At 43.0% G+C, this 14,801-nt stretch overlaps 1 protein-coding gene across 1 annotated transcript; it reads right to left on the reverse strand.

Annotated features, from left to right (window-relative positions):
- Positions 1–2,272: 2,272 nt before the first annotated feature.
- FABP6 (fatty acid binding protein 6) lies at positions 2,273–4,248 on the reverse strand. The gene is made up of 4 exons (XM_081184765.1): positions 3,905–4,248; positions 3,191–3,366; positions 2,954–3,043; positions 2,273–2,409 (listed from the first exon to the last, which is right to left on the reverse strand). Exons 1-4 carry the CDS (start codon positions 3,969–3,971, stop codon positions 2,356–2,358), a joined length of 387 nt encoding a protein of 128 aa, XP_081040891.1. The 5' UTR covers positions 3,972–4,248; the 3' UTR covers positions 2,273–2,355.
- Between the last annotated feature and the right edge of the window lie 10,553 nt (positions 4,249–14,801).

Genomic DNA, 14,801 nt, shown 5'->3' on the forward strand with positions numbered 1-14,801 from the left:
TACAGAAGGTGATTATATATGTAGTGTTAGGGGAGACTGTTCAAATATTGGTGGGATCAGCTGGCATAGGTCTTGCGGTCTATATGCAATGTGCCCTTTGTCATGACAGGAAGTCAGAACAGCCTATATTTTTTACGACAGCTTAAGACACTTAAAGTGGAGCTCAGCTCAGCAACTTGGGAAACATGAATGGGAAGGGCAATGTGTCTCATTTACTGACTACTTTTAGCTTGCCACATGTGCAGAAGGCACTTGGAGTGGCACTTGTTGATCATCCCCTCTGTGTCCCTGAAAATGTAACTCCAGAGGATTTGGGGTTCCCCAAAGTGGGCTTGTGGCAGAGCAGGAAGCAGGGAATACACTACTCTTCTCTTGCCTTCCATTTGCAAGCTGTTTGGCTCTAAGCCCTCTTCTGTGCTATGTCTAAAAAGAGCCCCTGAATGAGCAACTGCTTTCTCGGTGGCTTGTGACAAACTAAATTCAAAGCTGTGTGACTTCTAGAGCGATGGACACTTGGAAGTTGAACATAATTCAGTATCTTGGGACACTCGGCTGTCATGGATTTTAAAATCAGTTACTCTTAATATTGCAATTGTCTACCTTGCAAAGTTGCAAATGCGATTTGAAAGTGTGATGATACATGATGAATTATCACATGCTGGCCATCTTTTATTGCATGCACACAAATATAAAATGCACTGTTTAAAGACTCAGAAATGGGACTCTGAGATATTTTTAACTGAATGAATAGCTACACATAAGAAAATCTAGTGATGTGAAGTATTTATTTTTAAACCACCCATTCTAAAATTAATGCTGAAGTGAGTTGCGAATACCATTGTTTGGGGAAGTTTTTAATGTTTAATGCTGTATTGCGTTTTTAATATTCAGTTGGGAGCCACCCAGAGTGGCTGGGGAAATCCAGCTGATGAGCGGGGTATAAATAAATAAATTATTATCATCATCAGAGTGGATACTTGATGTAAAAAGATGGGACCTTCTTTCCAATAGAGAAAATATCACTGCTGACTTTTTCTGGCATAGAAGTTGAAGGCTTCTAGGCAAATGCTAACCAAACTCCTTTTTGGCTTTCAAGTTACTCGTATTGAATTGGTGAAGTCCTAGGAAAAGAAGTTCAAATAATATTTTCATCCTCGGTTTCTTTATAATGCCAGGCAGTAGAGATAGTAGATCCAAATTAAATAAAGTGTGCCTTAAACCTTAGTCTTTTTGGCTCAGTTGGCCTCAAATTCTGAATAAATTTGTCTCGGTGCCCTTCTGCAGACTGTTTTTCTATTGTACTCATTAGGAAGCTTCCCTTTGGCTGGATGGTGTCTAGACAGTGAGAGCCAGACAAAGGTACTTATTTCTTGTCTGAAATTCAGTGCCATTTCCAAGGAAGGGTAAATTGGTGTGGGTGGGAGGAGGGGTAGCAGCTGTGTAAAGGTGCAGCAGAGCAAACATCTGTGCTTAAGTTTGGGGGGGATGAAAGTTCAACCCTTGATTTCAGATGGAAATGTGGCATCATCTCCCATCAGTCAGCAAGCAGGAGCCTTAAAGGATTTGTGCATTGTGAGCTCTGACTTTGGAACACATGCTCGGGCCTGGTTGCTAAGTGACTGGGCAAGATCGAGCCCCAACACATGGCTTCCCTGTAATGGAGAGCGCAGCATTTGAACATGTGTTCTCTTGTTTTTTCCTCCCTGAGAGCTTAAAGAACAGTAGAATATTGTTGCCTGATCCTTCTAACTAATGAGCTTATCTCTTGTTCAAGGAATTGTGTTTGCCATTTGGGAAGAAACAAGCCAAATAAATTCAGCACATGCAAAATGCAAACATTTGTGAGTGCTCCAAGGAGCCAGGAGCCCAGTAACAAAAATATGTAGTTGTCCTTGCAATAATTGAGGGAGGTTTTGCATCACATGGAAGGCTGGATCATAGGGTATCAACATACTACTTTTTTCTTGAGGTTGCAACCATTACCCAGTGTGGAAATGTGCCCTGTTTGGTGGTGTTGCCCTGGATAGCAACACTGAGAGTTGCTTTGCATGTCATAGAATTATAAATAATATCTTCTTTAACACATTATAAAAAATAAGACACGTAATGCTATCAGGTGAAAGTGGCAATTGGCCCTACGCTATGCACTGTTGGAAAGTTTAAAATTCTAGCAAAGTAGGAACATAGGAAGTTGCTGTATATTTAGACCCATTCTGCCTATTGCACTTGTTTCCAATCAATAAACAAATGCAGAAATAAACAAAGTTCTTAAGTTCGTTACTTTATATTGGGGTTTTTTATTGCTCACTTTTCAATTATCAGTAAGGCCACAATTATTCCTCCTCCAACGGCTTCTTAGACCAGTCTCTTGCTGATTCTTTTGAAAGTTTCATCGCCAATTGTAGAAATCTGCAGTAAAGGATAAAGCAAACATTGCTAATGAAGCTGGAAGCTGGGATTGAAAATATAGCTGTTAACATCCTGGAATGCTTTGTGAATTCCCTTCTATACAGTTGCTAATGATTCAGGAGTACTGTGCCATGAATTTAAGGGAGGAGGGGAGACACAAAAGAGGAAACTTCCAATTCACAATTTAAAAAAATCATTAATGTAGCCCAAAGAGTTTTTTTTTTCTTCTAGAGGACACTATTGAACAACAATTTCAACCTAGTGTGTCTCTGCAACACTGCTTGCAAAGTATTGTGTTTCCTCCTCCCCTGTTATACTTTCAAATGCTTCATAGTAGTGAGTTAGTTTTAGAATTATTTTGTATTTTGAATTGATCAATTCACGTACCCAGTACGTACGTGGGTATTGGTGGCCATTAAAATCATCATGCCTTCCGTCCATTCTTCGGCTAACATTTTGCTTTAAGGCTGTAAACACCATTTTACAAAATTGGGGGGGAGGGCATCACACATTTGATCTTCAAGGAAAGTTTTTAGGAAATTACCTCAACTAGTTTGCCCCCAGCAATCTCTGCAGTATGATGATAATTGGGGAAGTCAGCAACCACTTTTCCACCTTCCATTTTAACAGTTGTCTGCAACAGATTTACATACATTAGTTGCCGCCTTGGCTGAATACAATTAAGGATTTCATTTCAATAAAGTGTTGCTGGTGTGCCAATGCAGCCACACCACTTTGAATCCCGGCTAGTCCTTTGAAAGCAGTAGCTACAATCATTTACCTTGAATTTTTTACCACCCATTGTCTCCATTTCGGATTCCTTGCCAATAACAAACTTATTAGTCATGGAATGCCCGCTTGGGTAAATCTGGGACCAGGTGAATTCATCTCCATTCTGTACCACTTCAGTAACAATCTTGAAATTTTTCCCTTTTTCAATTGTGTCGGCAGGAAAACCTAGCCCAATGAAAAGACAACGTTAATGTAAACCACCTCCAATGTATTTGTTTAAAAGCATTTCTAAATTGCTGTGGTATACAGATTTTCTAAGAGGCGTACAAAAATACAAACACAAAAAGAGTGATATAAAAACCAAAAGATTAATAAAAGAATGCAGGAATCTGAGTTGCAATGTCATTCTATCAAGCAGAATACCACTGCACGGCAATCTGCCATAATGCAGTGGTTTTTATTCTGCTTGCCAAATAATGCTGTGTAACTCTGAAAGACTGCAGAGTTTCACCAGGAGATCCCAACTGAAGATGCCATCATTGAGGCTCTCTTTTCTGAAACCAGCAGCTGACAATCCAAGCAATTCTCTATGTCAGCTTTCCATAACCTCCAAATGATTTGGATTGCATCTCCCATTGCCTCTGACTACTGGCTGTGCCACCAGGAGAACTGATGGAAGCTAAAATCCAAAACAACTGCAGGGCAGCCAGTTGGGGAATACTGATCTGAGTGCAGCAAACGAAAAGTCTTAATAGATACATACCCATGCGCTTCATAAAACTCTCATAGTTTTCCTCACTTTCCACTTCGTATTTGCCGGAGAAAGCCATGCTGTAGTCTGTGGCACAGGAAGGAGGCTTGCAGAGGAGGGTGTTTGTGGTTTGGCTTGGTAGGTTCGGGGACTGAAAACCCCTGCCTTATAAAGCTTTCTTAGCTCAGGTTATCCACCCTAAATGCAGTGCACTTCTCCATCATACCATCTAATGAGGAAGTTTGTTTTTTTACAACAGGAGGGTAATTTTGTATGAATCACTTAACACTGGTGTCATTGACCCTTACGAAAGGCCCTATTCCAATTCTGGCATGTCTCTCTTTACCAAAGACTTTTTCCAAAGTAAGTTCAGGGTGATAGATAGATGAAATAGATATAGATATAGATTAGATAGATATATAGATATAGATATAGATATAGATATATTGTTACCCTACAAAGGGGGTCTGGTTAATATACCGGTCCACTTTAGCCAAATAAAGACAGCCGAGTCGTGGAAAAGGTTCATATTTGTTGCAGGCTGCAGCAAGAATAAATGATCCAGAGGAGTTTTCCAAATTCTGGACCCCAAAGACAACATTCAAGACACTTGTATAACAATTACGTGCGTGATCACCTCATACACGATCCTTTCCAGTAATATGATGGGATAACTGAATGCATGGACAGCTTGTGGGCCCCTGAAACCTATTTCATTGGTCAGAACAACCTGCTCCTAATTGCTATGGCAACAGGTATCTTTAAGCAAAGTTCATACAAAATGTTGCTATTTTTGCTATCTGCTACATGAAGACTTGTCTGGGTCAGGAAAATTTATTGTTCTCCTGGCTTTGATGCCAGCCCTCCGTCTGCTGCTGAAGGCCAGCGAGCTCTTGGCATGCTTTACTAACCTGATAAGATGAAGCGAGAGGCCCATAGTGGGTGCTATCCCAACAAAAGACAAGAATGCAGCTTCTTTCATAGGTGTGGGGGTGTGTCTCTATAGGCCTCTATAGGAAGGTGGGAAACAATCTCCCCTCCCCGCCATAGCTGAATTCCTTTTAGTGAAAGTGGTTGAGGCCCAAGATGCCCAATGAAGAGGACCAAAACACACCCACACACAAATGCATTACACACATACTCATTTTCAATATCAATCTCTCCCCTTGCACTTCTCAATTTGGCTTTTTCACTGTGGAAAAGGACACAAAGTGAGCTGGCCATGTAGGAAGATTAAACTCCCACTTCCAAGAGCTGACAGAGGAGGTGAATGAACTCGAAGCGTGCTCTTTCCCGGTTTGTGCTGAACTTGCAACCTTGCTTTTCTAGCAATAATGCCAACGGCCTTGAAAAACTTCATCTCATCCAGCAGGTGAAGAAAAGCTACAGAACTGCAGGGAACCAGGTGGCGGTGCATCTGGGCTCTCATGTTTATGTATGGCTCGACTCGCTCTGCAGAAATCGTATTACAGCATTCCACTTCTCCATCATTCCATGTACAGAAGCCATGGCAACTGAATCTTATTTCAATGCAGGCACTGGGAAAGTATCCTGTACCGCACCTGAAGGCAAGAGATTAGTTAGGAGGCTGCAGGTCAGTTTGTATTACACAACTCTGCTTTTCCACCAAACAGTACAGTCAAGAGCTGCTGCTTCTACAGTTGCTGCCCAAGATGGCGGCTTCCTTCTGACTAATGGTAGGGTTGGCCTTTTCTACCAGCACTGGTCTTCACACTGAGAAGCCTCTGATAATTTCAAACCTAGGAACCCCAGTGTTCCTCAGGTCGCAGTCTGAAAGCCACTGCCTCGTAGCGCCATTTGCCTGACTTCTAAATTTCAGTTCAGATGTGTGAAAGACTTGTGCAACTAGCTACCAGCTCAAAATAGTCAGAAGGAGTCTTCAAAATATGCTGTTAAAACTCCATGAGAAAAGAATGTAGACTTCTTTGGGTTTCATTAATCATCCTTAATGAGAACATGGAACATTTCATATACAGTGGTACCTCGGGTTAAGAACTTAATTCATTCTTAACCTGAAATTGTTCTTAACCTGAAGCACCACTTTAGCTAATGGGGCCTCCTGCTGCCACTACGCAGCCGCTGCACAATTTCTGTTCTCATCCTGAAGCAAAGTTCTTAACCCGAGGTAATATTTCTGGGTTAGCGGAGTCTGTAACCTGAAGCGTATGTAACCTGAGGTACCACTGTAATTGTTAAAGATTAACAGAAGTGGAAAAGGCTTGAGTAAGGTTCTTTTCACTAAAGGGCTGTACATTCTTGTTCTGTCATAAATAAGAAATGGCAGTTATCTCTCCTCCTCTTTGTTATCAAGGTTATTATTTTATGACTTGATTATCTCTTTACACTTTTATTTTCTCATGCATATAGATGGGAATTTAATCTCCACTGTAATCTTACCCATATTCAACTATTTATGAGAGAAGGCTTTAGGATTCTCAGGGAGTTTTTGCCATCTTTAGAAGGACAGATAATTTATGGCAAGAAAATAGTCTATTATTATATATAGCTGGGTAACATCTGCTAATTGAAGCGGCCTTGAAAGGTAGGGGGACTAGGCAAAAGAATTGTGTGTGAAACTTAAACGCCTTGATAGATGGTATTGGAAAGACACTCTGGAGTCTTTTTGAAGACACTGATTCCTTCTGCTTCAACTTTCAAGGCTGCCTAGCTGGCTCAGTCTTTTCCCTGCGGCCTTCGAGTGCAGGCATGGATGTTTTCATGTGGCTTATGTTTTCAAATTGAATCAAAGCTGTTTTGGGGAAAAACACATCAAAATGCAGTACTTCTTAAGATTAATGTGGCTAACGCGGCTTACGGCTAATGCCATGTCTGCACAGAGTCACAAACTGGCAGTGGAAGTGCACTCGGCGCAGAGCAAATGGGTGTACCTCTGTAAAACTGTTTTCCACCACTGTGCTCATATAGATTTTTAGGTCGCTCAATACTTTTCAATATGAGCAATACTGTGCTCATATAGATTTTTAGGTCGCTCAATACGCTCAATACCGTACCACAGTAGCATTTTAAGAACTACTGTACAAGACTCTGCCATTTTATTCTATCTTTAGAGGGCCTTACTTCTTTGCAGTTTGTGCCCCCAGCCCCCTAACCACTGGTGTGCACAGACAGCAGGTGACTTAGATACACATCCAACTCTATTGGTATGCAAATGCCTTTCTAGGCCTGGCTCAGAATATTCCACACAGTGTTTTGCTTTCCACTTGTCCACTGTAGACCTGGCTGATGGGAGATGTAGCAGGCTGATCTCAGTCACTCTGACACTCGCACCCAGGAGCTCCCTCTTGCACAGAGCCTGGCCGCTTACTGACCTATCTCTAACCTACTACAGTGGTACCTCGGGTTAAGTACTTAATTTGTTCCGGAGGTCTGTACTTAACCTGAAACTGTTCTTAACCTGAAGCACCACTTTAGCTAATGGGGCCTCCTCCTGCTGCCGCGCCGCCGGAGCACGATTTCTGTTCTCATCCTGAAGCAAAGTTCTTAACCTGAAGCACTATTTCTGGGTTAGCGGAGTCTGTAACCTGAAGCGTATGTGTTAAGTTGCAGGTGAACATATCAGACGACACAGCGATTCTTCAAACAGCTCTTGTTTATTCACAGGCCAGGACAGAACTGAACTGAAGGGTTCAGTCAGCTTGCTTATATAGAGCTCCAGTACAATGTAACTGTAACAATTTTCTAAAACTATCCAATCACTGAACGTCACTTTTGATCCCTTATTTGCATAACTATCGACAGTATCCCCCTGCTGACCCAGGGTGAGAACTTCAGTACATAACAGCATGTAACCTGAAGCGTCTGTAACCCAAGGTACCACTGTATTTCTAGAAAAGGTTGTTGAATGAGCACTCACTCTGCATCTTCAGGCGCATCTGGATTCTGTCAGCTTTCTAAGCCCTGTCCAGGCATTTTCAATTTAGAGTAAACCAAACACATGAAAGGGGCAGGGGAGCAAGTGCACTAGCTCTGTTGCCATTCCTGTCACCATCCAACACTTAAATTGTAATGCCTGAAGAAGACTGAAGTCCTTTCCAATCAGGCTTTCACTCAGTGTACGGCACTGACATTGCAATTGGCCTCAGTCGCTGCTCTTTGCCAAGAAGTTGACAAAGGAAGTTGTACTCTGTTGTCCCTACTAGATTTTGCAGGAGTCATTGACAGCATTGACCATAAAGCGCTAGCGTCACATGTGTAGCGACTGATGTTCCTGGGTTAGCCTTTGAGAAGTTTTTACAGGGTATCCCAGGAGATAGCTAATGTGAGTTTGCTCAGTGTTCTCCCTCCACAATCACCCTGGCAAGGACTTCTCTGTGGTATTTTGCAGGATTCCACCACCATTCCTCTCTTGATAACTTATAATTCCTGTAAGGCAAAACAGTACTAATGGAGGAACCAATGATCCTTCCACTTGGCCTCTTATGGTGGGCTCTTAGTGCTGTACATGCACACAAGTTTTGCTCAGCATATGCACAACGTCAACCTCATCAAAATATTATTTTTCCTTTCAATTTGGATTTGGTGTTTCTGCAGAAAGCGTGATACGTTAGAAAAGCAAACATTCAAATGGTAAATCCAGATTGGGGGTGGGAGGGAGATGTCAAGTGGACACTGCAAAACCTGCATGTGTGAGCGGTATTGAATCCACCAGGAGATGCTTTGTGGAAGCACTCCAAGACGCAGAGCTAGCAGAGACAACAGCTGAAAGCTGCTTATTCATCCTGCTTCATCCTGAGATTACCAAAGTGTCCAGATGTTTTCCATATGGCTTTCTGCAAATGGCATTCAACATCCTTCTGATGAGGCAAAGATACGTCACAGAAAGCTAATATGAATCCTAAAAGAAACAGTTTTGTAGAGCTTAAAAGTGCTACCACATAAATGACATGGATGCTCTATTCCACAACAATACTGCGCTCAGGATGCAATCTTAGCTACACATACCTGCGAGTAAGTCCCATTGAACTTAAAGGGGCTAGCTTGTGAGTAACATATACAGTGGTACCTCGGGTTAAGTACGTAATTCGTTCCGGAGGTCCGTTCTTAACCTGAAACTGTTCTTAACCTGAAGCACCACTTTAGCTAATGGGGCCTCCTGCTGCCGCTGTGCCGCCGGAGCCCGATTTCTGTTCTTATCCCGAAGCAAAGTTCTTAACCTGAAGCACTATTTCTGGGTTAGCGGAGTGTGTAACCTGAAGCGTCTGTAACCCGAGGTACCACTGTATAGGAGTGTGCTATTAATAGAATAACAGAGCAGTACTCTAAGTACTGAGTTGTTATTGTTGTTGTATCTTGTCTACCCTGTTTCATCTTATGAGCAAGCAGGAGAAACAGGAACACAACTCAGAAACCCAAGTCACAGGTACTTGCTGTTCTAACCCCACAGGTGTTTTTATTTCATAGATACAGCTCCATGTCCATTTCAAGTCCATTGTATGGTTTAGTATCTTTCAGAAGTGAAATGTCACTTCCAACTATGATGCAATGCAGGTTTTGAGGATGCTGTCTCCCCCAGCCCACTTTATTGCACCATCTTTAAGGATGGCAATTACATGTAGATAGCGAAGCCTTTCTAAGACAAACCTTGATTGCTGCTTTGGGGTTAGTTACTCTGCCTATAAAAGCTTCTGTTGTTCCCCCTCTAGTTTGGATTGCACTTCCCAAAGACACTTCCTCTCCTCCCTTCTGAATGGTTCACTACCCTTAACCCCTGTAATTCACTCGAAGGAGGGGTCATCCAGGGCAGACAACTGTCTTAATGGAGCAGACTGGTCTTTTTCTGCCAAGAAAAGTCAGGATAAAAGGAGAACTGTGTCAAAACAACAGCAGTTTGCACAGCAGAATAAATATGTGCTTACAGACCTAAATACAATGTGCCAAGTGCTAAAACACTCAGGTGAATTATTACTCTCAGTAGGTCAAAATGTATTTTTACAAAGCCCATGTTGCTTTTTCTTCCTCTAGTTGAACAATGCTTGTTTTCCCTCCTGCTAATGGATATCTATCTGTTTCAAGGAACTGTGTGTTTGCACATATGTTACAAGCATGGATGCATGTCATAAATCCCTATGCAATGATGCCATTTCATGTTCCTTTCTCTGTTACCAGTTCTTATTTTATGTAGCTCTACTGCCCAACCTACTCTTTACAGTGACATCTGTTTGAGAAAAGGAAATGCTTCTTCACACTACATGGTGACAGCAGTGTTTGGTGCATTAACATGCAAGGATGCTGTTGCAGTGAATCAGCATTCGTTGCTCTTTGATGTCGTAGTTTATTTGTTAGAGCAGCTCCTGATGGAACTTTGTTTAGACTGGCAAGAACCCCAAGAGAAAAGTATGGCTCCCTTTAACATTAGTTCAGTATATGTTGATTGATCATAGAATCATAAAATTGCAGTGCTGGAAGGGAACTCAAGATTCAACCCCCTGCAATGTGGTGTTATCAATTGTGGGAGGAAAAAAGAAGAAGTAGTAGTAGAAGTGGAAGGAAGGACTGCCCTAAATCCTAAAAATTAATAAATGCTACGTTTTAGTCCAGTTCTCCTATATGTTAAGGTCCCATTGAATCATGATTCTATCTTTGGTGGTATTAGCTGCCCCTCCCAGCTTGGTGTCATCTGCAAATCTGTCCAGCAGACCCTCAATTCCTTCATCCGAGATATTTATAAAGATGTTGAACAACACAAGGCCCAGGACAGAACCCCCCCAGGTCCCACTTGTAACTATTTTCCAGGATGACAGGGAACCGTTTGTAAGCACTGTTTGGGTTTTTTCAGCAAGTGAACCCAAAGCAGCCTGCTGTGTAAATAAAAGGGTGTAGTATTAGAGCATTTCTGCATGATCTTTTTTGAAAAGAAAGAATTTTTAATTGATGGCCTGCATGTGTTTTGCCCAGATAGTGCCCCTCTCATGGGCCTACTGTATTTTCTGGAAAGTCAAAGCACTATGCTTTGTACTGTGGAAATGCAAAATTTATTTTTAAAAATTCATTTATAGCCTTTATAACAGCTTGTGACACTGGGGAGAAGTTAACCTTTCTGCAAAATCCCAGTCAGACATATATTTGCTCCAACAGCTGTGCCATTTTGAGAATTTAAATGAGACATGGATGGTGGGAACTGGGAAACCTTACTTGGAAAGTTAGATTTTGTGTTGTAGCTGTTCAGTCTACAAATCACTAATATAAATGACAACAGCTATACTGTATCTCTATTTCCAGCAGAGGGCATAGTGGTATACCGTATTTACTAGAGTCTAATGCGCCATCAAATCTAATGCACACATCAGTTTTCAGAACCTTGAAACCAAAAAAAGTATTTGCTGGCAAATGTAAACGTGCCATCAAATCTAACACCTTAATTTTCGCAACGTAATTTGGCCAAAAAAAGGTGAGCATTAGAGTTGAGTAAATACGGTTATAGACGAAGTTTTTCTTTTTCTTTTTTGGGATTTTAAAAAAAGTTTAATTACTCTCATTTATTAAGTTAAAAAACACCAATTGAAACCAATGATCAGACATTTCATCAAGGATGACGCATTTCCTCCATCACAAACTCAAATTTGGTAGCAATTTTTTAAAAGGATCTTGACTTTCTTTTTTTAAAAAGGGATCTGGCAGTTAGGGAATTGCAAGACGTGGAAGAAAGACACTGTTATAAGAATTCAAAGGTCTCAAAAATAAATTAAATGTTCATAAATGTACAAAGCAAACACATACATAAGTAAGGTATATAAACCAGGAGTCTGAAATAGTGTGGGAGAGCAATCCTGAAACCATTTTGACTCTCGCAAATTGACCTCAAATATTTCTCTGCAAAGAAGAAGGAAATGGGAAAGCCTTCCCATTGCCTTGTTGCTTGCAAATCCTGTCTTAAGGACATATTTGTGTATGAATAGGGTGACCCTGCAACCTGGATTCAGGAACTAAAGTATTAACCAACACCCACACCCACACCCAAAATGCCCAGACTGCCCAGGTAATGAAATCAGTGACCATTGTCAGGTATCCTGGCAGGCAGGATTTCTGCTCAAGACCGCCTCCTTCTGTGATGTATGTATGATGTTTTAAGGAGTGGTCTTGGGCTACAGGGTGGGCAATTTCAAAAGTCTAGATGAGGGCTTGCGGACCATTGTTCAGGGTTCTCCTCCCTCCTGTGTGGGGGGAGTGGGAACCCTGTTGCAACAGTTCCTTGAATAAAGATCAGGCTTACTAGCTGCTTTGCTTCTCAATATACTCTGGTTGGCCTGTTTTCTCCTACCGATAGGGAACCCACTTAAGGACTCTATATGGGCTCCGGAATACCCCATAAAGGGAAAGGGAGCAGTTTTTCTTATAACAATATATAAGTACAGTATATAGTGGTGGCCGGTGCCCATTGGGACTGGTGGGGCAGTGGGCAGCAAGTCTAACGGTAGGTGGAGCCAGAGCCAATGACAAGCAGAGCCAAGCGATTCTGGATTTTGGCTCCATCTTCCTGCCTGCTGAGGACTAAGGAGGAAAGTGAGAAGCAGTGCCATCCCCTTGACTGGTTGTAAGTAGGAAATAATGTAGGCAGACAGATGCTGGCTGAGGGCACACTGAGGTTGGTGGGGCAGCAGCCCATCAATATTCTCTGGTTGGCTTATGTTATATTCTCCTACCGATAGGAGACCCACTTAAGGACTCTTGGGTAAGGGGAAAGGAGCAGTTTTTTCTTATAACAACACATTCAGAGTGGGCCAAAGACCCCCAAGAGATCCCACTCTGACATTTGGTAGATCTGCTCTCTCTCCTAGGGTTTCTTGCTAGCCTAAGAGGGGGAATGAGGTGCAGGGGTGGCAGCCCCAGCACAGGGAGAGAAGGTGCAACTGAGGATGGGCTGGGCGTGTCAGGGGATCCAGCCGAGGATGAGGAGGGAACCACCGTAGGGCACTGCCCTGTTCAGGACCGGGTCCCCTGTCACCGCGGGGTAATACAGGGTGCCAGAGATCAGCCACAGGGACAGGTTGCTGCCAGCCATCATGGGATAGCGCCAGTGGGGCACAGCCAAGAGTGCCAGTCTGTGGAGGAAGTGGTATTTGTTGGCCATCTCATTAAGAAATCATCTCAGTCACTTTGACAGAAACCATGAGGCCATGGCGCTGTGGTCTAAACCACTGAGCCTCTCGGGCTTGCCAATCAGGAGGTCGGCGGTTCGAATCCCCACGAGGGGGTGAGTTCCCGTTGCTTGGTCCTAGCTCCTGCCCACCTAGCAGTTCGAAAGCATGTCAAAGTGCACGTAGATAAATAGGTACCGCTCCGGCGGGAAGGTAAACGGCATTTCCGTGCGCTGCTCTGGTTTCACCAGAAGCAGCATAGTCTTGCTGGCCACATGACCCGGAAGCTGTCTGCGGACAAATGCCGGCTCCCTCGGCCTGTAGAGCGAGATGAGTGCCGCAACCCCAGAGTTGTCCGCAACTGGACCTAATAGTCAGGAGTACCTTTACTTTTACCTATGAGGCCAGTAGGTGGTTGCCCCGACTCAGAGCCATTGGAAAAAGACCCTGGCACCCGCTGGGTCCAGCTGCTGCTTGGGAACTGAGGCTCACTGCTGGGTCCAGAAGAACCTTCAAACTGTGAGCCTGATCTTTGCAGTGAAGCGCAACCCCAGCAAGATTTCTCCAGCTAACTGGCCCAACAAGTACCCTGCTAATATCAGCTTTCTTATCAAGATTAATTTTCTGTTTATTTGCCACCATCCAGTGCATTGTTATGGCTGCCACTTAGGGACATCCGCGTTTCGCCCAGATTTAAAGAAGATAGGGATGATGCTGTAAGAAATATGTCACGACTACTGTACCAGTGATTTCATGCAGAGGTTAAAAACAGCAATAACAAACATGTGGAAGGCAAAATGGAACCCTGAGATAGCTCCCAGGGCAGACTCTGTGAGGAGGAAGAGAACCCTCTCAGCACTGTACCATAGAGCAGAGGACCATAGAGCCTTACACTGAGTCAAACATCTAGCTCACTATGGTCTAGACTAGCAGTGGCTTTCCAGGGTTTCAGGGAGGGAGTCTCCCCCATACCTGCCTGGAGATGCCATGAATTTGAAGCTTTGGGCACTTTCAAAGCTCATGTATGCATTCAGCAATTAAAATAAGTGTGTGCTATGTGAAATGGTGCCACCTGGTGGGAAAGCACAAAAACTGAATGGCAAGCTTTAAAAGCAGGCTTTCTTTCCCCCATTCTATCTAAATTTCGAAGTAACTGTTTGGGATCACTGCTTCAGTGTGATTACTCTGGCTTCCTGTGCATGCTCTTGGCTCTGAGAACCAATAGTGAACTACAAAGCTGAAGGCCTTTATGTGCATTTTCATACAATTTAGAAGCTTAGGCTGCAGTTCTCCACATAGTAAACCCTACACATAAATGCACTTTAATCAATGACACACACTTGTTATGTGGTGCAGGATTTCAGATGAGACTCAGTCCACACAACAGGCAATTTTAAGAGTACCATGCATAGGGTGGTAGGAGCCTGCATGTCTAGATTGCCATTTTGGCCATGGTTAATGCCCTTTGGTAGATCCCTTGCCTCCAGTCCTAACTAAAAATAGGACACACTTTACTAATTTCTTTTTATGCTTGCTTCATGTCCCCATCTCTCTGATGAAATTAAGTAAATGGTTAGCTAGGATTGGACGGTTCTTTACCCCTGGCCTCAGTTTGGCTCTTGAGACAAATGTCCAGCTTTCTAACTACATTGATCCAGATTGATAAGGACTTAGGAAGATAGATAAGGGCTTATGAAGACAGGTGGTGGGGAACTTTTGGCCCTCCAGTTGTTGTTGAATTACAGCTCCCACCATCCCCGGCCATCGGCCCTACTTGCTAGGGCTGATAGGCT

This window comes from Podarcis bocagei, assembly GCF_964188305.1.
Source record: "Podarcis bocagei genome assembly, chromosome: 2".
Classification (NCBI taxonomy): domain Eukaryota; kingdom Metazoa; phylum Chordata; class Lepidosauria; order Squamata; family Lacertidae; genus Podarcis; species Podarcis bocagei.